This window comes from Chelmon rostratus, chromosome 23 (genome assembly GCF_017976325.1).
Source record: "Chelmon rostratus isolate fCheRos1 chromosome 23, fCheRos1.pri, whole genome shotgun sequence".
NCBI lineage: Eukaryota > Metazoa > Chordata > Actinopteri > Chaetodontiformes > Chaetodontidae > Chelmon > Chelmon rostratus.
In genome coordinates, this window is record NC_055680.1 from 19,689,524 (window position 1) to 19,715,001 (window position 25,478).

Consider the following 25,478-nt stretch of genomic DNA (forward strand, 5'->3'; position numbering starts at 1 on the left):
AGCTCTGGTTACTGAAACCAGACCAACCTCCTTGTTAACGTCTCCTTCGTGGCCAGGTAGACGTCTCCCCCTCCTGTACTGGTCTGAAGGGGACTGACACCTAACAGGTCTTCACAGGACGCTTTCTGGCCTGTGCTGAAAAGCCTGATATACACTAACATCTGAACACACGGTGCCTTACGCTTCATCCAGCGGGTTCATTTTTCACTTTCCTTCGAGGCAGATGATGCTCACGTGGACGTTTGCTTTGTTTCATCACAAAGCTCTTGTTTTTCTTTCCCTCGAGGATTTTCAGCCACTGCGCTCATGCGTTCTTTGACAACCCCTCCATCAGTAAATGGCTGTTTGTGTTGACCCAAAATCCATCCAGCTCTGAGGGAACTCAGTGGATGTGTGGCTCAGGACCCTGGTGGACTGGTCCTACTGAGACCACTTGTTTTCTGTGATCTCACTTCAGATTTGAGCAGGAATGTTTGTTTAAAACCTTCATGTTTTGTTTCACATCAGTACTTTTAATAAGTGCTGTGTATCTGAACATATGAGACATGCTGGTTTAGCGCCCCCAGCTGGGAGAAATGAGTCAGTCCAGATTCAATGCTCTATTGTCACTGTCCACTTCCCTTTTTTTGGGCGAGCGTCATTTGTTCCTTATTTTTCTCATCTTTCTGCGGTGCAGTCGTCTGCATGTCTCCTTCCTCTTCCTCCTTCTCTACCTGCATCTTTCTTCTTCTTTCTACCATCTTTTCATGTGGATCTTGTCACCTGTCTGCGCTGTATAGTCACAATGTTTCCCGCCTGGAATGCACAGACTTGATTGGCTGAGTAGTATCACGTGGGATGGCTTAACTCGCCTGCAACTGGTCTGTGCGCTTCCTCATCCTAAACCACTACCGATCAGACTAGAAAAGCTAAAATAGAAGCGCCCCGTCAGGTTTTAAATCATAACCTTCTGTTTTGGCTGTAGGTCTGGGTCTGTGTGGGACGGCCTCTGGGTCCAGATCAGTTATTATCAGCGTCTCCTGACGAGTGATTATCGATGGATTCGGCACGTTTTACTGATCTTTCAGTAAAGTGATCAGACTGATCACGTTATGTTGGTCGTTCATGTTAGTTTGATGATGAGCTTGTCGTCGTGTGTTTTGTGTCCAGGTGAACCTGCAGCAGGATGCTGAGTGAATCTTTGCTGTTCTTTGATTCTCTCGCAGCTTCTGATTTAATAAAAACAGACCCTGAAACAGTCTGCCTGCACCTGGACTGATTATAGGCTTCAGCAGCCAATCAGAAACACAGCTGCTGATGAGTCATCAGTTACCAGGAGCAGCAGCTTGTTGTTGAACAGCAGCAGAGAGAAGGAGCTCAGGCGCCCCCTGCTGGTTCATCAAGGTTCACATTTAAAACGTCTCAAAGTGAACAATCAGCTAAACTAAATATCTCCAGAATTTTCTCCACTATAAGAAAAAAACAGGATGAATTATTAAACTGTCTCATGTTACTGTCTTCATGTTCTTACTGATCTCAATAAAAGTGGTTTATCAGTTTTAGTCTGCTCAGCCAATTAAAAACCAGATGCTCAGTCTGTCATCTGTTGCTAGGCAGCAGAGTGTGAAGGAGCTGAAATGCCCTGACTGGATATAATATTATATAATATAATATGACAGGAGCAACTAAAGACTGGGAAAGATGTGGAACGCTCCAAAAACACCTGTTTGGATCATTCCACAGGTAAACAGGTTGATTGGTAACAGGTGATTAATACCTGGACTCTGTAGTCTTGGCTTCTTCTCCGCAGTCTTTGTGCTTTCTCGTCTTGCAGGTCCACATGGAGACTGTCTGAACCTGGATTATGGATTATAGCTGTATCTCCTGCTGTGACCCTGCCAGACTGGCAGAGGCATTTTCTTGATTCTAGGCAGGAGATCCATATTGATGCCTGGCTCTGCCCCTTTCTGTCTCCAATGCAGCATCCCTGCTTCTATTTATTAGAATGATGATGAACATAATCAAAACCTGGGAGAAGACTGTGAAGTTCACTCAAAGGAGGGGCCAACAGCCCTGCACCCCATTATACAAACCAAAGCCTTTCCCCTGGACTGGGTACGAACATATTTCTGTGCTGGTACGATCACGGCATCAGGATTGTTACTGATTTGAGGCTGAAAAATGATTATTTGAACAACTCAAAGCTAAATGTGGCGTTCCATCTAAACATTTTTACATGTTAGACACTTCATTAGCAATCTTAATTTTCCTGAAACCCAGCCAATAACCTCTGAGACTGACTCTTTTCTGTCATGGTAAAACATTTATATCCCACTTTTATGGTAAATTACAGTCCCTCAATACATTCAGCATGGATAGAATTACTGTATGGGGGAGGGACTTGGGGAGGGGGCTTGGTCTGATGCAGTGGAGTTATTACTTAAAAAAGCATGCAAACCGGTTGTACTTTTAAAAAAAGTGAAGAGAACTAGATGTTTTAAGTTGAACTAACCCTTCCTTTGTAGAGTACACTTATAAATTATTGTAAGCGACTACAACAGTGAAGTAGAGAGTACTTCATAACTTACTTTAGATGTACTTTAAAAGGCCACTCAGAATTAGTACATATACTCTGTGTTTAGTCCACATAACACACTTATCTAAGTTGGACTAACTTAGCATTTGTAAGTTATATTAACTTGAAGAGCAGTCTGACTTTGTTCTGCCCCTCGTTCAGAAGTAAAACAGTGCATCTGTTATAATGCAGTAAAAATGGGATCTATTTTGTTCTATTCTATTTCTGGTTGTATATGTGAACATGTATAATAACAGTGCCACCTAGTGGCAGCTAAATAACTCCAGACGCTACACTGAATCCAGCACGGGACGTATAAACATGTCGAGCCGTTTCTCGCATCGTTTGTGGTTTGGAAGCTTTGGCAAATCATAATCTGTAAGTCTATGTGGATCAATGAAGTGTCATATTGTGTTTTGCATTATTTTGGGATTTACAGTGTCGTATTTTCTATGTATTAGTGCTGCTATGAAAGTGAGTTAGTATTGTTAGCTATCAGCTGTTAAAGCTGACAGTAGCATAAGAGTGTGCTGTCCAAGTGGTTATAAGTGTTATTAGTCACGTACGCAAGAGCACTGATGTATTTTTTCCTTGTTCTGTATGTTCATTCACAAATTAAGAAAATGGTCTTCAGTAAACACAAAGACGACAACAACGTGTCCTTTTATTGGAACCATTTAGATGTTTAGCTCGCTGTCTAGGTTCGTAGTTACACTAACCGAGGGCAGAAGAGTGAAAGGATTATCTATACGCCAAGAACGACTACAGCTAGCAAGATGTCACATACTGCGGCCACACCTCAACTCTCACAGCTAGAAGTCAGGTCGGAGGCCCACTCCTCTGCATCACGCCAGGCTGCCGCCGAAGCTGCCCGCACCAGAGCCCAGTACGCCAAACGCCAAATCGACATGGACGTCAAAAAGGCACGCATCGAGGCAACACTGAACGCTGCAAAGCAAGAGGGTGAGGCTGAGGCAGCGCTCGCTGCAGCCCAAGTTTTGGAGACATTTCACTCCATTAGGTTCGTGAGCCCAGGCGTCCCAAATACAACACCTCCTTCCATCACACGTGCACAAGAATTTGTGGACACCCACTTCCACAAAAAACAGGATGTTGAAGAGGACGTCAAAGAGGAAGAAAGGGTTGAAACGGGGAAACATTTCACCACCAACCAACCCCACACAAAAACTCCCCATACAGATCTGAGCGAGTCACTTCCCGCAGTGCATTCATGTGAGTATCTTGCTGACCCCACGTCAAAGAGCGTCCAAATCAACACTCCTCTGTCTGCGTAAAATCATGCAACCCCTACCATCAGCCTAGACCACCACACAGCCCAGAAACTGAAATGTCAGATGTGAGGGATTAATTCTTTGTAAGACTCTTTTATGATCCTTTGTACCAGCTGTTAAAGTGTTAGGTGAGGGTCACTGAAGGCCAACTGACAGGTAACACCTCTAACAACAATAGGGCCTTTTGATCAACACTAATCAATGGTTGATTCAGGAAGTCTTCCAGGAACTGATCAATCTTGTCATTTGCATTCTACGAGTCGTCTTCTCTCCACGCTGCATGAAGTACAGAGATCTGATTCATCACACCGTGTCTGTAATTCTTCACTCTTACATCTACAAGAAGAATTTCTTCAACATTTTGGCGACGAGGATCGGATGGACGTTCTGCTGATCGGCGCCTGTGTCCAGACTGAGGGTTAACCGCCGGCGGGAGTCTCAAGAAGGCTCAGGGAAAGTTCCGCTCCGACAAACGGAGGACAGGATCCCGCCTGACGTCAGACACGGGTTGCGAACAGCGGACGCTCCATCTATTTTTGATAAGTGAGTACGGTGTTATGAATCATTTGCTCTGTAATTGTTGTGATGTTGTGATGTTATTAAACCTAGGTAGACGGTTGAAGTAAAAGCAGACAACAACTTGGTCAGGATGACTCCAAAGTATGTCCCCCTGGTGAAAAGACAACCAAAGCACACCAGGACAGTAAGGAGGTGGACACATGATGCCACTGAAGCACTGCAGGACTGCTTTGAGTCAACAGATTGGGATGTACTCTGTGAGCCACATGGGGAGGACACTGACAACATGACCGACTGCATCACAGAGTACATCAGATTCTGTGAGGACACCACCATGCCAGCCCGGAATGATGCTGCTTCTCCAATAGCAAGCCCTGGATCACCAGCGACCTGAAGGCACTGCTGAACGAGAAGAAGAGGGTAGGCAGGCCAGGTAAAGAGGCAGCTGGAAAGACTCAACCAGCGAAAGGCAGCAGGCCCTGATGACATCACGCCCAGGATCCTGAAGACCTGTGCTAGCCAGCTGTCTCCTGTACTGGAACATCTGTTCAACCTGAGCCTGAGGCAGGAGAAAGTCCCGAGGCTGTGGAAGACGTCCTGCTTGGTTCCAGTCCCCAAGAAGCCGAGGCCATCTGACCTGTCCTGGAGAGATTGGTCCTAGCCCAGCTGAGTCCACAGGTGAAGACATTCCTTGACCCCCTGCAGTTTGCCTATCAGCCCCATTTAGGAGTCGATGACGCTGTCATTTACCTGCTGCAACGAGCCCATATGCATATTGATGGTGGAGGAGGCACTGTAAGAATCACATTCTTTGATTTCTCCAGTGCCTTCAACACCATTCAACCTCTGTTATTGGGTGAGAAGCTGCGGGGGATGGGTGTTAACGACGCAGTGATCTCCTGGATTACTGACTACCTGACAGGCCGGCCACAGTTTGTCCGTCTGGGCAGCGGGCTGTCTGATGTGGTGGTCAGTGATACAGGAGCTCCACAGGGGACTGTGCTTTCCCCCTTCCTCTTCACCTTATACACCACTGACTTTAAGTACAACTCTGAGTCATGTCACCTGCAGAAGTTCTCTGATGACTCAGCTGTTGTCGGGTGTATAAGAGAGGGAGAGGAGGGGGAGTACAGGACACTGATAGACAACTTTGTCGAGTGGTCCGAACAGAACCACCTGAGGCTGAACATCAGCAAGACCAGAGAGATGGTGATCGACTTCAGGAGGAAGAAGACGCCTTCACAGCCACTACGGATCAAAGGGGAGGAGGTGGAGGACTACAAATACCTCGGAGTGGTGATCGACAACAGACTGGACTGGAAATCCAACACAGAGACTGTGTACAAGAAGGGGATGAGCAGACTCTACTTCCTGAGGAAACTGAGATCCTTCAACGTGTGCAGCAAAATGTTGGAGATCTTCTACCAGTCTGTGGTCTCCAGCGCCATCTTCTTTGCTGTTGTTTGTTGGGGCAGCAGCATCAGAGCCAGCGACACCAACAGACTTGATAAGATCATCAAGAAGGCCGGCTCTGTACTCGGACTCAGACTTGAGTCTTTTCAGACTGTGGTGGAGAGGAGGACGCTGAACAAACTGTTATCCATCATGGACAATGATCAGCACCCTCTCCATCACACAGTATTTCACTGTGTGTAATGCTGCTGCTGCATTGCAATTTCCCAGCTTGGGATAAATAAAGTATATCTCTCTATCTATCTATCTATCTCTACAGACAGGAAACAGCTGACTGTCAGTCTCAAGTTCACAAAGACACGATCACAACAATCATCGTCACTTTGATCTGAATTAGAGAGTTTAAGACACGATGTGAAGCTGAGACTCGCTTCGTTCTCACGAGCCGACGCTGTTTGAAGACTTTCACTGGATTTTCATCAGTGAATTAAAGTAGAAATCTGATGACGTCTGTCGTTCGTTCTTCTTGTTTTTTAATAGAGGCCATAAATCGTGACTGAAACTGAGACTGAAACATTCAGATGAGCTTTGTTAAAGTGCAGTTTAACCTTCAGGAATCAGTTTAATTCACTTTCAGGGTTTTAGGTTGAAGTTTAGATTCAGAAACGTCTTTCAGACATACACTGCCAGCAAACATTTTCTCAATCCGCGTCCAGTCGACGTCGTGTCATGTCGTGACTTTATTTAGACTTTTTTCCGACATGATAACATTAGGGGGGGATACGATCTCAAAGAAAACATATTTAACTGAAAAAACACTGTCAGGAATGATTTCAAGCTATCTGGTGCTGTGTGGAGATGAAGACATCCAGTCAACGTCCAGTCACGTCAGGACGTTGATTTCACGTCTGATTAACGTCGGGCAGCCAGGTTGATTTAACGTCTATCTGAGGGGCTGAGATGAACGCGGATGACCGACGTCATTTCAACGTCTTTTAGTCAAAAAATTTTATTTATTTTTTTTATTTTTAGATTTTTAATTTTATTCACTCTAGTAATCCCAAACTGGGAAATTAGTCTCTGCATTTCACCCATCGCTGATTTACTGAAACACACACATGCACATGCAACATGCAGTGTGACACACAGGAGCAGTGGGCTGCCGCATCAGGCGCCCGGGGAGCATATTGGGGGGTTAAGTGCCTTGCTCAAGGGCACATCAGCCGGCTAATGGAGGGGGGGAGTGAATACTCCACCACACCCAAGTTTCTCTGCCAGTCCGGTGGGGGGAATCGAACTGGTCACAAGCCGCTTCTCCAACCTCTAGGCCACGGCTGCCCCAAACATTTTTACGTTGTTAAAAAGTATTCAAAATGATGGAAACATGTTTGTGAATCGAAAAAAACAATGCAGCACCATCATGTCTATTGGCAATGTGGGCTTAAATGTTTGTTATTCTAGCATCCGTCTAGGAACTATTTTCCCTCGTGTAGTGAACGCACCTGGTTTCCGGAGCATGCCGCGGCGGCGCAGCGGCAGAGGAATTAGTTTGGAGTCGGCAGGAGAGGACAAGCATGTGAGAAAGGTGAACTTCGAATTTAAAATGAAACTGTGTTAGGCAAGACATTATACGTTCATGAATTAGATGTTAAACTTTTGATTTTGTTGCTGCATCGTGTAATGTTACAGAGCTGTTTTTTGCTGCATGTTATTCGTAACCGAGCGGCGGCTAACAGTTCAGGCTAGCAGGCGAAATAGCAAGGCCTACTGGGTGAAACAAGTGACCTTTTGGAATATTTTCTGTACCAGAAGTTCTTTAATTGGTACCCCAGGCTTGATTGATAGCGAGAGGGATGATAGATTTTGCCCTTTCACACTAAACAGACTAGCTGAGAGTTAACTCTTCCAGGCTACGTGAGCCCTAGTCGGAGATTCTGTGTGTCCGACTACACCTCGTGCTGTTTTAAATATCTTTAAGACGTGTTTTAGAAAGTATTAAATAACTTCTGAATCGTTTATGATAGGTGTAGGGTCCGTGTAACCATATAGTACAGGGACAGTCGCTAGCCTGAGCGTAGCGTCGATGCTACATCGAGTGTAGCATCGATGCTAAACCCAACGTTTTAAATTCAAATTTACACCAAGGAAGCAGAACACCCTCCTTAGAAACAAAAGTTTGCTGCTGTTGTTTCTCATAAGCACAACACCTGGCTATGACCTTTTAACAGTATGACAAACATTTTAAGATCATGAAACACTAACGTTGCTGAGCTTGATGATGTCATAGTTAATCAATGTAACTATCTCTACCTGAAACAGGAATATATTTTTGTGTCTCTGTCTCTCCCATAGGCCTGTTTCCATAACTATTTTTTCAATTCATCTCACTTTATAGGTGTATTGCTGTGACGAAGACACGCACACCAGGTAAGATACACACACTAAGGGGGATGGGGGCTTGAATGATTATGAAGATGTTCCCATCATTGCTCTTGTTATACACCGCTCTTAGGTCTAGCTATAGGCTCTTAGAGTGTTTAGGGTTTGTTAACTTCAAGCAGGCGTACATCTTTGTAAAATGAGCTAAAACAACATCCTGTCAGGAAGTGGGGGCTTTGGGAAACTATAGGAGAACTTAAGGGTTGAACCCAGATGCAGACACAATGGGGAACATGGATTAATAACACGCAACACAACGAAGCTAGAGACAAGACTGAGGCAACACAAGAAACTCACTAACACACAAGGCAAGACTATGGACAATACAATAAACGGAAAACTCACTCAGGACATGAACACAGACAAACCAAGGGATACGCTACATTCAAATTAATAAATTTATTGAGACACAACGAAAATCCACAACTAAGGAAACTATAATTAACACTCACTAAACACAAGGGGGCCTGGATGAAACAGGGACAGCACAAGAACTAACTAACTCAGAACAAGACAACTTAAGACACAGACTAGCAACTGGAGTGACTATAGAACATGGCACGACTAAGACAAGGTAAGAAACACACATACATGAAACACGGCAAAACTAAAACACTACGGCTACAAAACTAGAAAACCAAAAACACTCCTGTAGGAGGAAAACACAAAGGGCTATGAAACAGAACTGACCAACTGAAAGAACTAGATAAGAAAAACTAACAACTCAAAATACACTCCTAAAAACAGAGGAACCAGAATCTCAATAACAAATGTGATCAAACAGAAAATCACTCTTAAAAGAGGAAAACAATTTGGCAAAACTATGAACTTGAAAAGGAAAACAGAAAGTAAGTTATGGACTTACAAACAAATAACACAGACGACAGAACTATGGCATGAACAACTCAAAAACAGCTAGGGAACAGCAGACAATACTAAGGACGGGGAATACTACATATAACGACATGAACATGAACTAAGACAAGAACAAGACGATTAACTAACTAGAACTGTGGCAAATTACAGACAGAGACGAACAAAGAACTCAGACCTGAACAGAAACACGGACATGAACAAAGGCAACGCAGCAAGACACACTTACATGAACCGAGACAAACATTCATTATGGGGACTAAGGCTTGAACTATGACACGGACTATGACTATGACTATGACTATGATGAGGAGCACAGACAGCGAAGTAACACAGACAACAACCCAACAAGGACAAAGGGAAGACACGGACTTAAATACACAAGGGAGGAACACTAATGAGACACAGGTGAAAACAATCAGACAATCACACGGGAGGGAAAACACAGGAAGTAAATCAACACAAAGACACATAACATGAACCTTCAAAATAAAACAGGAAGTAACCAAAACCAGGCAAAGACAAGACACAATGGGAAACTTAACAAATATACAAACAAGACAGGGCAAGGGTTGAGACTAAGACAATACAAAAACTCTCACATAAAACATGGCATGACTTAGAAGACATTAGGAATACACAGACTTGAACAGAGAAACGAACATGAACTAAGAAAACACTACGATGAACACTTACAAACTGAATGAGGCAAAAGATCAACAAGAGATCACTAAACAAAAACCGGCGTGCATGGCACGGGTCATGACACATCCAGTACGGTAAAGAGTCACACTAACCTGGCAAGACTTTTTACCACTGTCTGAGAGCTCATAGGACTACATGTCTGCTTCCTTGAAGTAAAAGTACAAACCACTTGGAGCATGTTTGAAAGAACTAGGCATGAAAATCACTCACTTTTCTGCAAAATTCGCCATTTTGAAACCAAAATAGATGACCTAAGGTCTAAGAAGTGGTTCTTTCATTACTCTTTCAAATCCCAAGACAAAGTCTTCCTGTAATTTATGAAGTGCGTTTGACATCTGAATATGTGCTCTGTAAAAAATACTTTTTCTTGTGTCCTCTCTCCAGCTGCTGTGAAGAGAAGGAGCATCCAGGCAACAGATGCAGAAATCGAAATGGCAATCCAGAACCACCTCAAACGCACTCCATCAAGAAGCGGGGGGAAGGTGCAGATCCCTACAGGATCTTAATGAATAAAAAATACATTTATTTTCCTAATGAATATATTTGTTTTACTTTGTGTATGTTTTCAATATAACTGGTGAAACAGATGTGGTCCTGAATGCTTTCTTTAACTTATTTTACCTGTTAGTCCATGTACTACTTGTATTTTACAGTATAGTCTAGATCAGGGGTCGGCAACTCGCGGCTCCGGAGCCGCATGTGGCTCTTTCATCCCTCTGATGCATCTCCCGAAAATAATTAATGAGCATTTAACTAAAAAGTATTTTATTTTAGTTTGTTCGTTTTGAAACAAATCGCTCACAGATGACAGTTTACGATCCTGCGTAAAGATGCAGGTGATGGCGCACAGCGCTGATGTGCAGACGCTCTGCGCTGAGGTTCAGGAGCAGAAATCACATTAACCTCGTTTGATTAATATTTTAATTGCCTATTATTTAGCATATATTCATATTTTTTCATTGTTCAGTGAAATAGTCTTTTTATTATTCAGGTTGACAGCTGACTGCTGACAGTAAAAGACTGACGGCACGCAGAGAGTGGACGGTATTTTTACCTTGCTGCCGGTGGAGAATTTAAGTTTGGTGTTTTTTTCATAAATGCAAGACGTACTCCAATAGACATTGAGAATTTTACTTGAAAGAACTTCAACCCAACGTTTTTTTGTCGGACTTCAAAATGTTATTGTTGCACGCAGAAATGTCATTTTGTTTTCTCTACAGTCGTTCAGTTATTTCATAAATGCAGCACATTATCGTTTGTTTGTACAAAGTATAAAGGCAAAAAAAACATTATATGCAGCGTTATGTTATTTGACACGTCAAAGGGGTTTTGTGGCTCCCAGTGTTTTCTGTACTGTGGGAAACGGGTCCAAATGGCTCTTTGAGTGGTAAAGGTTGCCGACCCCTGGCCTAGATGAACATCACCAGGATATTTTAAACCTGCAGGTTTATTTGCTATCAAAGTTTCCTTCAGGTTCACTATTCCCAAGAAAGAAATTTGCTGATTTTTTGCTGAAATTGAGAAGTTTGTTCAAGTAGTTGTAGATGACAGCATTGAGAATTACACACAGGCTATGCAGCACAAGACCTGTGCTTTTCATAGAATTTATAGATGGGGTAATGCCATTATAGACGAGACACCTTTTGAAATGCAATACATTACATGTGATTGTGGCGAGGGAGACGGGTTTAGGTGAAGTAGAGGTACAAGAGCGCCTCTAGTGGTTGTCTGTGGTGTTGCATATTAGGCAGGCTCACCCACAGGTCTCTATCCTGCCACGTATATAGACAAAAAGGGTGAAATGTCTCTTGCACTTGGAAACGACAAAAGTTGATATGTCTTCTAAATTACAAAAATGTAAAATGATGCCGTCTGATAGCCGTCGATCGGTCATGGCACCGACGTCAGAAAAACTTCAGCACCTCATATCAACCTGCCTGACTGACGTTAATTTTACGTGAAATAGACGTCAAAATGTTTACTGGGAAGCTGCTGCTGAACTTCATATCATGACGAACTGCTGATGAAGATCAATATAATCACACATGTAGTGATCAGATTCTGGTCCTGTTTGAACATCTGATCAATAAATCCACAGAGTGTCAGACAGTTTTCTGATGGTTTATTGTGGTTTGAAAATGTTTCACTTCAGTAAAAATATATAAATCCAACAATCACACAACCTACAAGCCCCAAATCATCCAATCAGCAGATTATATTTGATTTCAGAAGCAGAGTTTCTGAGTCAGTTAGTGGCTGAAAAATATTGATTCACACAGTAAAGCATCAAGTCACAAGAAGCAGAGTCCAGATCCAGAGTCCAGACTAAACCTGATCCAGGACTGTCAGAGGGAACTTTACAGTCCTCAGACGCTTTAAACATGTTGAGACAGTGCACGGGACAGTGAGAGGACAGTCCTGGATCAGGGTTTAGACCAGCTGAGTATCAGAGTACAGATCATCAGAGAATCAGGAGCTCAGCCGGTCCAGCAGGTGGCAGCACTGACAGTCTGCTGAGCTGAAAACACATGAAGCAGGTTCGAGCAGCAGCTGCTTTTTCCTCCATCTGACCAACAGCTACAGAACCAGGTCCAGGACCAGGTCCAGGATCAGTTAGAGGGGACCAGAATCCTTCCTGGGTTAAAGAAAGAAGAATACTGAATGTTAGAGTTAAAACTGAACACTGAATAAAACTAGTCTATAGTAGAAAAAGCTGGTCTGGACTGATCCAGACTGGTGGAAACTGGTTTTGGACTGTGTGTACTGGTCTGACCTCGGGCCTTCCTCTTGTAGTAGATGAATCCAGCCAGAGACAAGATCAGACCCAGGATCAGTCCCGAGGCTCCGATGGCGATCTTGTTTCTCTCAGACTCAGGCATGGACGGGTCTGAGGACAGACAGGTAGAGAGGCAGGTAGACAGGTCAAGAGGCAGGTAGACAGGTGAACAGGTATACAACCAGGCAGGTATAGATTCAGGTGGACAGGTGAGCAGACAGACAGGTATAGATTCAGGTGGGCAGGTGAGCAGACAGACAGGTACAGATTGAGGTGAACAGGTGAACAGACAGACAGGTAGAGATTCAGGTGAGCAGGTGAGCAGACAGACAGGTATAGATTCCATTGGACAGGTGAGCAGACAGACAGGTATAGATTCAGGTAGACAGGTGAACAGACAGACAGGTATAGATTCAGGTGAACAGGTGAGCAGACAGACAGGTATAGATTGAGGTGAACAGGTGAGCAGACAGACAGGTACAGATTGAGGTGAACAGGTGAACAGACAGACAGGTAGAGATTCAGGTGAGCAGGTGAGCAGACAGACAGGTATAGATTCCATTGGACAGGTGAGCAGACAGACAGGTATAGATTCAGGTAGACAGGTGAACAGACAGACAGGTATAGATTCAGGTAGACAGGTGAGCAGACAGACAGGTATAGATTCATGTGAAGAGGTGAGCAGACAGACAGGTATAGATTCCATTGGACAGGTGAGCAGACAGACAGGTATAGATTGAGGTGGACAGGTGAACAGACAGACAGGTATAGATTCAGGTGAACAGGTGAGCAGACAGACAGGTATAGATTCAGGTGGACAGGTGAGCAGACAGACAGGTATAGATTCAGGTGGACAGGTGAGCAGACAGACAGGTATAGATTCAGGTGGACAGGTGAGCAGACAGACAGGTATTTACCCCAATCAGTAACCAGTGGTTCTCTGAGGCTGGCGTGCTCCACCACACAGGAGATCTTCTCTCCAGACCTGCTTCAACACAAACCAACACATCAGAGCTCCTGTCAGACTACTGAGAGAACTGGACCTGGACCTGACCGGACGTGGACTCACCTGGGCGTGTACTCCAGGTGAGAGTGGATCTGGTAGAACCAATCAGCGTCCGCCAGCTCATCGGTGGAAGTGACGTCAGAGGAGACTTTGTGTCCGTCTCTGAGCCAGCTCACTCTGATCTGTTTGGGGTAGAAGTTGAAGACGCTGCAGACCAGCATGGCCGGATGTTTACCAGCAGGGGGCGTCACAGAGTGCAGTCTGACGTAGGGCTCAGCTGGAACACAAATGATGACGGTGATTATTTTTATGATAAAATATAATTATTCTTAATACTAGTAGTACTAATGCAGTAGTATCTGCAGTAGTACCAGCATTTAAATAAGTCGGACCTGGTCCTGGTCAGGCCAGTTTTCAGGCTGAGGTTCAGGGACAGACCACCAGGTCACACGACCACACCTGCTGAAAGTTCATTCTGAAGTCTTGACTGAAGCAGATCAGCCACAAACGGAGTTCAGCTGATCTGAGTTCAGGTCTTCTGCCGGTCTGATCTCGCTGCTGAAAGTTTCTCTTTCTCTTTGTTTTGTCTGTTTCTGCTGTGAACTTTCTCTCTGGACGTGATTTCATGTGTTCTGCTGTGTGTGGTATCAGGTCTCTGATGTGGCCTCTTGTTTTCTGGGTTTGAGCAGCATTCAGGATCCGTCTGTTAACTCAAAGACCACGTGAGTCAGAATGTGCTGCAGAGGAAGTCTGATACTCTGAACATTTATTTAACTCCACGTTAAAGTCCGTCTCAGTTCTTCACTGAAAAGGTCGAATATGAAGAACTGATCCGTTTGGTCTTTGAGTTTGTTCACTGACTGAAGTTTCCTTCATGAAATGACCAGCAGGGGGAGACAGAAAGCTCAGGAAATCTCACCACACCTGAGTTTTATTAAATGACATGTTCGACATAATGTTTGACGCAGTTAAACTTTAATTATTCTGTTTCTTTGATCCATCTTCAGTGAAATTAGACATTAAAATGTCATTAATTATATTATTGTGTCATCAGCTGCTTCAGTTTCAGTTGTTTCAGTAGCAGAGTTTCACCAGCAGGAGGCGACAGAGACTTTAGTCAGACGTGTTTAAGGAAAAGGAACTTTTGATTATTTCTTTATTCAGTTATTTTCTAACATTTTTAACGATATAATTCGAACAGAAATAGTTCAGAACAACCAGCAGTGTAAATAAAATAATAACATGATTGATTTTGGTGGATTTGACTGTTTCAGGTGAAACAATCGTCTGATGTTTCAGTTTAAACTGCTGATACAGAGTTCAGCCTGTTGCTGTCCATCACTGAATCTGGGCTTCAGTTCATGTTGATTCAGTCAGTGTGGTGATCAATAGTTAATCAATAACAGGATGATGTGATGTTACAGGAGCACAAACTCACCTGACTTTGTCAGAGCAGCCTGGTACCAGATCCCAATGTTGTTGTGGCAGTACGTCTCCTTCTGGGCTCTCCTCCTGCTCAGTTCTGAAGGATCTTTGTTCAAGCGCTCTGCGTTCTTCACACCAAACTCAGTGTATCCAACAAACTCGCCCACACTGCTGCTGAACCTGAGGATCTCCAACTTGTCGTAATAGTAAGAATTGATGTACTCGATGTCCTTCAGATCAGTGGAGTTAAACACACAGCGGGCTGTCATGAAATTCAAAAATCCATCTGAAGAAGAAAAACACAGAATCAGTTTGAACCTCAGTGTGAAACGACAGTATTAACAACATGATCAGTGTATTGATCAGTGATCAGTGTATTAATGAGTGTATTGATGAGTGTATTGATCAGTGTATTGATGAGTGTATTGATGAGTGTATTGATCAGTGTATTGATGGCTGTATTGATCGTACCTGCTGTGTAGAGGCTGATGAAGAGGAGGGAGACGCTGAGAAAGGATGAAGCCATGTTCTTCTGTTCACTTCTCAAACTCTGACACAGTCTGACTGAGAGCTGCTCTAAAAAGCAGAGGACATGATCACATGACCTGCTCATCACCTGTTGCCAGGCAGAGGACTCTGCAGAGAGTCAGACTGGAAACATGTGAGATGTTTCGAGCTGCTCGTGGATCTAAATCTGTCTTTCAGTTTATTTCACGTTCAGAGTGACTGATGACCTCTGACAGGTATGCACAGCTCGCTGTGTCTCATCATCCAGTCCTGTTAAAATGATTATTTATGAAACGTCAATATGACAACTCTGATCATTCCATTTGTTTTTATTGGCTCTCTGCATGACATCTGTGATGATTGGCTCTTTAAGTCCTTAAAAAAAATAAATGAATTTCTTCTGAATTATGCGAACTGCGAATATTTTATGTCCTTACTTGGAGAAAAAGACTGGCAGAGTTGTATCAGTGTGCTTTCAGTGGCAGAGTCCTGCTGCAGGTTTGACCATTTCAAACCTGCACAAACATTTAGAGAAGTTCAGGCTAAATATCTTCTCTAAATTTCTAAATTGTGACTACTTGTCAATTCATTTTGATATTATTGTCTTTGGGGCATATAATATTTGACAGCCAGCAAAGCAATAAAGAATACTTGTTAAATACTTACTCCTTACTAACTACAGACATACTACAGGAGGACATGACTCAAGAAAGGGAAAGGATGCAGGAAGGGGGACCAAGATCCAACACGGGTCTACCTGAAGGTGCACTATCAAATTCCTGGCCTGTTTTTTTGTTGCCAGTGTGAAAACAAAATGAAACAGACAGTTAGCGGCACTCGCCCTACTATCCTGAGGATTAACACTCGGGCTGAACAAATATTCTAAATTCCAATGTATATTCAAATTGTAAAAAATTATATTTTAATGAAGTTAACATTCAACTGTGGAAAAAACAGTGGAACACCATCGTACAGTAGTCACAAAACAATTACAGTTTGTTTGTTGTTGTTTTTTACTGGGAACACCTGTTGAAAGCTCACATATGTGTCTCCTCCGTCATCATGTCCAGTGAAAACAATGTCCAGAGTTAGATGTGTAAATATTCTGGCTCTACACACGTTTCCCCGTCTGCATCTCTGATAGGATAAATTAAGAGTTTGGTATTTAGCAGCCTGCAGGAGGCTGGTTAGTTTCAGGATTTGGACACATTTTTCTTCCACAGTCTTCTAAAGCAGATGGAATGTTTCCATCTGTTTTCCATCTCAGTAATTCATCCTGAGTTACTGAGAAATAATCAAAAGTTGGACATAAACACAGCGGTTAGACCTGACTTTGCTTGTGTGGAGTGCAGAAGCACTCATTGTTGATTTTATAGTCAAATCACCTTTGCGGTTACAGCGTGCTGTAACAAATGACACCATGGTTGAAATGATCACTATCGTAGACTGGTAATGCTATTAGTCCTAACTTCCCTCCAAATGAACACCAGTTTTACAGAAACTGCTTTATTTAACTTAGAGTAAGAGGCTGAAACTCTCCAGTGTCTTTAAAATGACCATTGGGCATGTCTATCTCAGCACTGTTGTGTGTTAACCATGGAGCATGTGGTGAGAATATTTTGTCATTTAGATGTCGCTGTATGAAGATTCAGTTGGAATCTAATATTCATTAGTTACTACATAACTACTACTGCTACATAACAAAACCACAGACAGACACGTGTAAGTAAAAACAGGATCTCACTTGATAGTTTTGTTCAAACCTACAGTCCATAAAGAATTCCTAAATGTGTACACACAGAAATGTGTATGCGTGTGTGTGCTAACATTATCTGACTGATTTTTCTCGCTGTTGTCATCACCGTTGCCATTGTTGTCCAAAATTCAAAAACACATCAATGGGCCTCACTGTTGCACGTTCTTTCATTTTGGTGAACATGGGTACTGTCGTTTTATATATATATATATATATATATATATATATATATTCCTTTTTGCAGATCTGTGAGCACACATCAGTGCTGCTCCATGTTTATGTGGCGGAGGGAGGGGAGAAAGGTCACAAAGTAATATGAGGGGGGGAGAACCGACAATGCCACCTGGGGAATTGCACCCCAGGAAATACCTCAAGAATATTAACAGTTGGAAGATTAGTAAAGCACACAGATTCGTTCTGAGACAGGATAGAGACGTATTGTTTTAAATAAATGAATTATTTATTGAAAATCTATATAAACAGGCAGGGCTGAAGCTGCAAAGGAAAAGGGAAAAATTAACAAAGAAAAACAGCCTCAATTAATGTGACAAAGTTAGTACAAACATCTACTTATCAAATAAAACCACTGACTGTCAGACAGCCGGTGAAAGGTGTCAAAGAATTACTCAATGATGGAATAATAATAAAACTTTATTTTTCATATATATATGTGTGATGAATGTTAACACTTTCCTATAAAAACAGCTTCGAGGAAGTTAAAATAATTCTTCTTGGGAAAATAGAGTCAACAAATCTGATTTTCAGCTCTGAATCTTTAATTATTAAGATCTGTGTCCCTCTGAGACAACTGAGAAACTTCCTGATGTGACAGAAATAAATGAACACGACACAGAATCAACAGAAATGATTTATTCATTTTATTTTTCTTCATTTATATAAAAACTGGTGTTTGTTCAATGTGATCGCTGTAAAAACTGTTCACATGAACGTTTGAAATAATCTTTAATGTTTCTCTGATGTTCAGCTCAAATTTCAACCAAACACAGTGAAAATAATCAGCGTGTGTGATGAAAAGTATTAATGACCTAAACCACTGACAGGCTGACCTGAGGTCAGTGAGGACGGGGGTTTTTTGTAGCGTCCATCATGTCCACTGTCTCACGTTGCATTGATTATTGATTATTGGTTTTGGTCAGACCTGTCCAGTGTGTGAAGACACTTTACCTTCATCATCTGAACCTTCTCAACCAAGAAATCTAATTTTACTTTGAAAAGTCTCCTCATGCTTCCTGTCTGAGCAGCCAACAGTGTGAAGGACCAGTGAAGACCGGTTTGACCGTAATCCACAATCTGCCGTCCGTGACTGACGTGAAACCTGATCGAGCTGAAACTGGTTCATAAAGAAAAACAGACCAGTCTGCTTCTACTCTGAACCTCAGTGAAGGAGGAAGATACTCGACTGACTTCCTGTTTGAGGTTTGTTTCCTTTGAGGAGATGACCTCCGTCAGATTCGTCAATGATGAGCAGACGCTGATCAATATAATCAATAACCACCAGCAGGACGAACTTCATCATTCAGTTTATTTCTTTGTTACTGTGAATTCATACAATCATCAGTTATGATCTGGAGGACACGTCACACGTGGCTGAGACAACATTCAGAGACGATTTCTCGACCGAACATCATGTTGCTGTAAATGAAATCCTGCAGAGAGAACAGAGCAGAAGCTGCAGCAGTTAAAGAAAGACACAGCTGGGACACAATGCAGCTCACATAGACCCTTATCTGGAGACCTGCCTGAACCCAGACCAGGAAATACCTGGTCTGGGTTCATGTTCTAGGTCTCACTCAGACAAGTGATCCAGATGACTCAGAAAACCTCATTCTTTGGAAAAGACCATCCCATGACATCATCAGCCCCGACCAATCAGCTGCACTCGTTTCCTTTGATGAGGAAGAAGGTTCCAGCAGCCACACCGAGCAGACCAACAGTCAGACCAAGTCCACAGAACACTGCAGGTCCAATACCAGGCTGCTTCACCTCCACATCTGGAAAAACAAACACAGAAACATTAACACACTGCTTCACCTCCACATCTGGAGACAGAAAACACACAGAAACATTAACACACTGCTTCACCTCCACATCTGGAGACAGAAAACACAGAAACATTAACACACTGCTTCACCTCCACATCTGGAAACACAAACATAGAAACATTAACACACTGCTTCACCTCCACATCTGGAAACACAAACACAGAAACATTAACACACTGCTTCACCTCCACATCTGGAGACAGAAACATTAACACACTGCTTCACCTCCACATCTGGAGACAGAAACATTAACACACTGCTTCACCTCCACATCTGGAGACACAAACACAGAAACATTAACACACTGCTTCACCTCCACATCTGGAGACACAAACACAGAAACATTAACACACTGCTTCACCTCCACATCTGGAGACAGAAACATTAACACACTGCTTCACCTCCACATCTGGAGACACAAACACAGAAACATTAACACACTGCTTCACCTCCACATCTGGAGACAGAAACACACAGAAACATTAACACACTGCTTCACCTCCACATCTGGAGACAGAAACATTGACACACTGCTTCACCTCCACATCTGGAGACAGAAACACAGAAACATTAACACACTGCTTCACCTCCACATCTGGAGACAGAAACATTGACACACTGCTTCACCTCCACATCTGGAAACAGAAACATTAACACACTGCTTCACCTCCACATCTGGAAACAGAAACATTAACACACTGCTTCACCTCCACATCTGGAGACAGAAACATTAACACACTGCTTCACCTCCACATCTGGAGACAGAAAACACACAGAAACATTAACACACTGCTTCACCTCCACATCTGGAAACAGAAACATTAACACACTGCTTCACCTCCACATCTGGAGACAGAAACATTAACACACTGCTTCACCTCCACATCTGGAAACAGAAAACACAGAAACATTAACACACTGCTTCACCTCCACATCTGGAGACAGAAACACAGAAACATTAACACACTGCTTCACCTCCACATCTGGAGACAGAAACATTAACACACTGCTTCACCTCCACATCTGGAGACACAAACACAGAAACATTAACACACTGCTTCACCTCCACATCTGGAGACACAAACACAGAAACATTAACACACTGCTTCACCTCCACATCTGGAGACAGAAACACAGAAACATTAACACACTGCTTCACCTCCACATCTGGAGACACAAACACAGAAACATTAACACACTGCTTCACCTCCACATCTGGAGACAGAAACACACAGAAACATTAACACACTGCTTCACCTCCACATCTGGAGACACAAACACAGAAACATTAACACACTGCTTCACCTCCACATCTGGAGACAGAAACACACAGAAACATTAACACACTGCTTCACCTCCACATCTGGAGACAGAAACATTGACACACTGCTTCACCTCCACATCTGGAAACAGAAACATTAACACACTGCTTCACCTCCACATCTGGAGACAGAAACATTAACACACTGCTTCACCTCCACATCTGGAGACAGAAAACACACAGAAACATTAACACACTGCTTCACCTCCACATCTGGAGACAGAAAACACACAGAAACATTAACACACTGCTTCACCTCCACATCTGGAAACAGAAACATTAACACACTGCTTCACCTCCACATCTGGAGACAGAAACATTAACACACTGCTTCACCTCCACATCTGGAAACAGAAAACACAGAAACATTAACACACTGCTTCACCTCCACATCTGGAAACACAAACACAGAAACATTAACACACTGCTTCACCTCCACATCTGGAGACAGAAACACAGAAACATTAACACACTGCTTCACCTCCACATCTGGAGACAGAAACATTAACACACTGCTTCACCTCCACATCTGGAGACAGAAACAAACTGACCTATGTCAGTTGTGTTTTGGTCAGTTATTCAGCTGTTCGTCTGTTTTTGTGTGAATTTAAATAAAGTTTTCTCACCCCAGATTCTGGTCAGTGGTTCGTCCAGGGCCAGATGTTCCACTGTACAGCTGTAAATGTCTCCCTGCTGTGGGATGAAGTCCAGTCTGGAGGCCTGGCTGAAGGAAATGTCTTTGTTGGGGTAGGGAACATTGATGCTGGTTCCTTCAGTCACCTTCTGTCCGTTCTTTGTCCAGGAGATCTTTACAGGAGCAGGATAGAAACCCGTCACATGACAGATGAGGGTGTTCTTCTGTCCCAGCTCCACATCGTCTCTGGGGTAGACGATCGGGCTGGAGGGAGGATCTGTACAGAAAGAAAAACTGACCATTTCTTCTCTCCTTGTGTGGTTTCCTTGCGTCCTTCCATGCATCCCCGGTGGGAGGGACTAAGATGCAAGGAAAAGACGCAAGTGAAGGAAAGGAGGATGCAATTAAGAGAAATGAGATGTAGAGCTTGTTGGACCCTGTCAAAGCAACAGTTTCTCTCGCTCAGTTCAGCAGAATAAAAGAGGAGCTGCCACTATTTCCTCCAACAGATTCAGCTGGACTGGGGTCACATGCAAATACATTTACTTCAAAGTTTGAGTCAGTTTCCTTTCAGTCTTCTGAATGTGTGTCCTCCTCATCACTAATTACAACACAACGACTGTAAATGATGATATTAATGTCCACGTAAATAAAATCTGGTCCTAAAGCCACAAATGTTGGACAGCCGAGACCTGAACCAGCACGTCACTGGTCCAAACCAGAACCGTGGTGGCGCTCTTGATCCAGTTCTGTCTCAGTCTCTGATGTCTCATATCATTGTGTCTGATCATGACTGTGTGTCTTTGAACATTTCAGTGAACATCATAAGAGATCACTCTGGAACCAGAATTATAAGACGACGTTCAGAGACCACCTCAGGACCACGATCACACACACACACACACACACACACACACACACACACACAGAAACACAGAAAAACACACACAGTAGAAACACACACACACACACACACACACACACACAAACACACACACAATCACACACACACACACACACACACAAACACACACACAATCACACACACACACACACACACACAAACACACGCAGAAACACAGTAGAAACACACACATAGAAACCCACAGCAGGATGTTGACAGTAAATTTGTAAAGAACAAACATTAAACTGATGACTGAACTTGTTTTCATGTCTCTTAAAATCACAGTATTTTAGAGCTTTATTAGATATTAAAATAATAATAATCATTATTATCATTAATTTATTATTATTATCATGTTATTATTGCTCAGTTCAAACAGCTGAAGGCAGACTGCAGAGAAGTGTTAGATGTGTTTACCCTGTTCCTGAGGAGGGGTCTTGTAGGCTTCACTGATCACCTTCAGGTTCTGTTTGCAGACCTGTAGATTAGCCACAGCACTTTCATAACCTCCTGGATAAGTCATATGATCGATGAAGCTGGGCTGAGGCTCCACTCCTCTCTGATTGATGAAGTCTGCGTACCAAACCTCTTCACCGTCCAGAGTGTACATGAACTCTCCATCAGAGGAAGAACAGCCACTGATACCAAGGTCTTCATGTAGAACTGAAAACAGAAACAGAAGCTGCTGACACACTGACTGACTGTCTGTCTGTCTGACTGTCTGACTGACTGTCTGTCTGTCTGTCTGTCTGACTGTTTGTCTGTCTGTCTGTCTGTCTGTCTGACTGTCTGTCTGTCTGACTGTCTGACTGACTGTCTGTCTGTCTGTCTGTCTGACTGTCTGTCTGTCTGTCTGTCTGTCTGACTGACTGACTGTCTGTCTGACTGTCTGACTGTCTGACTGACTGTTTGTCTGTCTGTCTGACTGTCTGTCTGTCTGTCTGTCTGTCTGACTGTCTGACTGACTGTCTGTCTGTCTGTCTGTCTGTCTGTCTGTCTGTCTGACTGACTGTCTGTGTGACTGTCTGTCTGTCTGTCTGTGTGACTGACTGATTGTCTGTCTGTCTGACTGTCTGTCTGACTGTCTGTTGGTATGAAGCACCAGACATTTCAGTTGGACTGAAACTTGAGACAGAAACTTACCGTCAGCTGAGACACAGAGGACACAGGAGAGGACCAGGACCAGCATCATCTTCATCATCATCATCATCTTCAACAGCAGCAGCTCTCTGTAGACCTGAACCTGTCTGAGACTCTGAACCAGTCTGAGACTCTCTGTAGACCTGAACCAGTCTGAGACTCTCTGTAGACCTGAACCTGTCTGAGACTTTCTGTAGACCTGAACCAGTCTGAGACTCTGAACCAGTCTGAGACTCTCTGTAGACCTGAACCTGTCAGAGACTCTGAACCAGTCTGAGGAGGACTGACAGAAACTCCAGCTGCAGCTGAGCTCTTACACACAGAACAGCCAATCACAGAGCAGAGATGAGATGAGGTCATCGGTGTCCGGGTAGACGCAGGCTGCTGCTGCTCACACATGAGCTTTAATATACAGACGTGATGACAGCTGGAGATCAACCCGATCAATAATCAATACTGTCATCATGAAGTCTTTTCAGAATAAAGGTTCCTGTTTCAGTCATTTTAAGAGTTTTTCACAATACAGTCTTTAAATTCAGGAAGTGTTTGAGTTTAATCTGAATCATTTTACACGATGAAGACACAAAAAACTGAAACAAAACTCATTGATCACTGATACAAACCCTGTGACACTGATCGATCAATTTAATGAAAGTCGTCTCAAAGTCTGACAGTTTTTAGACTCAAACACACACACACACAGAAACACACACACTCTTTGACTGTTTTTTATTGATTAGGGTTAGGGTTGATTAGGGTTTATTGTTTAGGACCGTCTGCTCTATATTTATATTAATTGGTGAGTGAGGGTTCACTCTGTCTGTTGATGCTGCAGCTAAAACTATTGATTCCACATTCATGAATCAATACTATTGATCCAATAATGTGATGATGAAGCACTGAACAGGAAACAGCCTCAAAGATCAAATATGTGAACACGTGACCATCACAGGAAGTGATGGAACGATGTGTTCAGGTTCACATTCATGAACTCATGAACTGGAGGGGAAAGAATCTGACTCCATGAGGAGAAGTGAAGTTTGCAGCATCATCACAAAGCTCTGCGATGAAGATGAGGATGAAGATGAAGATGACCTGATTTCACTGTAAGAAATGAAGAACAACGTTTCAGCAGATTCTTCAGATAAAAACCTTCTGAATGATAAAATGTTTTTAACATAAATCCAAATGATGATAAAACTCAACGTTCATCAGTGGTCAGGCAGCCGTGAAGGTGAGTGGAGGACACATCGGTCCAGCCTCCAGTTCCAGACGGAGGGCCTGTCAGTCCAGGTCCGGATGGAGGATGAACATTTGCTGCAGAGTCTGTTTCAGTTTCAGCTCGTTCATGTCCTCACAGCTTCCAGCTCGCTGGTTTTCTTCTCTGCTTTCTTTAAATCCCACCAAAGATCTTCAGCAGGACTCCAGTCCAGAGACCAGGACCAGGACTTTCCAGGAAGGCTTCCTGAGCCGAGCTGTGGTTGGTTTGGAAGTCTTGGAAGTCTGCGCTGCCCAGAAAGATGACGGTCCACATTTTCATTTGTAATGTGATGAACTGTTATTAAGCTTCCTGTGAGAAGACCCTCAGCAGGTTCAGAGGTCATGTGACCTCTCTGAACCGGATCACTATCCTGAAAGTGCTTCACTGCTCACAAAGAGACGAAGCAGCTTTTTCTAAAGAGGTCAGATTTAATCTTTGATTTCCTCTGAGTGGTGCATTGTGGGAAATAATGTCCACTAACAACAAATGATTTTCTGATCAAACAACACAAACAAACAAAACTTCCTTCAAAAAGAAATGAAGCACCAGATCTGATCTGAAGCTTCTCACGATGAGAGGTTCATGGTTCCATGTTTAATTCCTGGTTTCACATGATGTGTTCGTGTTTGTACGATATTAGAAACCTGATGATAAAAGCAAGTGTAGGAAAGAGACTGAAAGTAAACTGTCCCCCATGAGACACTTTTATTCTCATTAATGTGACGACTTGTTTGTCGTTTGAGTTCCAGCTTCCTCGTTCTCTGTTCACCACCGAACCAGTCTGACCACACGATGCCTTCAGGCGTCCAACTAAAGCCTGGAGTTTACACGTTCACCTCTGACAGTAACGGTTAATATGAGGACGCTGAGTTTTCCTGCAGCACCTGAAT

General features: G+C 43.2%; 2 protein-coding genes and 1 pseudogene across 6 annotated transcripts in view; all 3 read right to left on the reverse strand.

The window, feature by feature from the left end:
• LOC121626461 (RLA class II histocompatibility antigen, DP alpha-1 chain-like) overlaps nucleotides 1-23,724 on the reverse strand; it is a 36,596-nt gene extending 12,872 nt beyond the window's left edge. The window contains exon 1 of one of the 3 annotated variants that reach the window (XM_041964988.1): nucleotides 23,431-23,724. In XM_041964988.1, coding sequence (XP_041820922.1) covers nucleotides 23,431-23,687 — 257 coding nt within the window. In that variant the 5' untranslated portion in view covers nucleotides 23,688-23,724. Of the gene's footprint in view, nucleotides 1-23,412 lie in introns of all 3 variants that reach the window. The other 2 variants (XM_041964991.1, XM_041964989.1) reach the window with 2 other exon arrangements.
• On the reverse strand, nucleotides 11,901-15,597 carry LOC121626462 (annotated as a pseudogene).
• LOC121626463 (H-2 class II histocompatibility antigen, A-U alpha chain-like) lies at nucleotides 18,792-23,539 on the reverse strand. Of its 3 annotated transcripts, none has more exons than XR_006007956.1 (5): nucleotides 23,331-23,539; nucleotides 22,605-22,850; nucleotides 21,276-21,560; nucleotides 19,064-19,277; nucleotides 18,792-19,016 (listed from the first exon to the last, which is right to left on the reverse strand). XR_006007956.1 is itself a non-coding variant. In XM_041964993.1 (5 exons), exons 1-4 carry the CDS (start codon nucleotides 23,395-23,397, stop codon nucleotides 19,156-19,158), a joined length of 720 nt encoding a protein of 239 aa, XP_041820927.1. In that variant the 5' UTR covers nucleotides 23,398-23,539; the 3' UTR covers nucleotides 18,792-18,932; nucleotides 19,108-19,155. The 3 variants fall into 3 exon arrangements, 2 of the variants coding, with proteins under 2 accessions (XP_041820927.1, XP_041820926.1); XM_041964993.1 differs by having other exon boundaries at nucleotides 18,792-18,932; nucleotides 19,108-19,277; XM_041964992.1 differs by having other exon boundaries at nucleotides 18,792-19,277; nucleotides 23,331-23,430; nucleotides 23,477-23,515.
• Nucleotides 23,725-25,478: the final 1,754 nt, after the last annotated feature.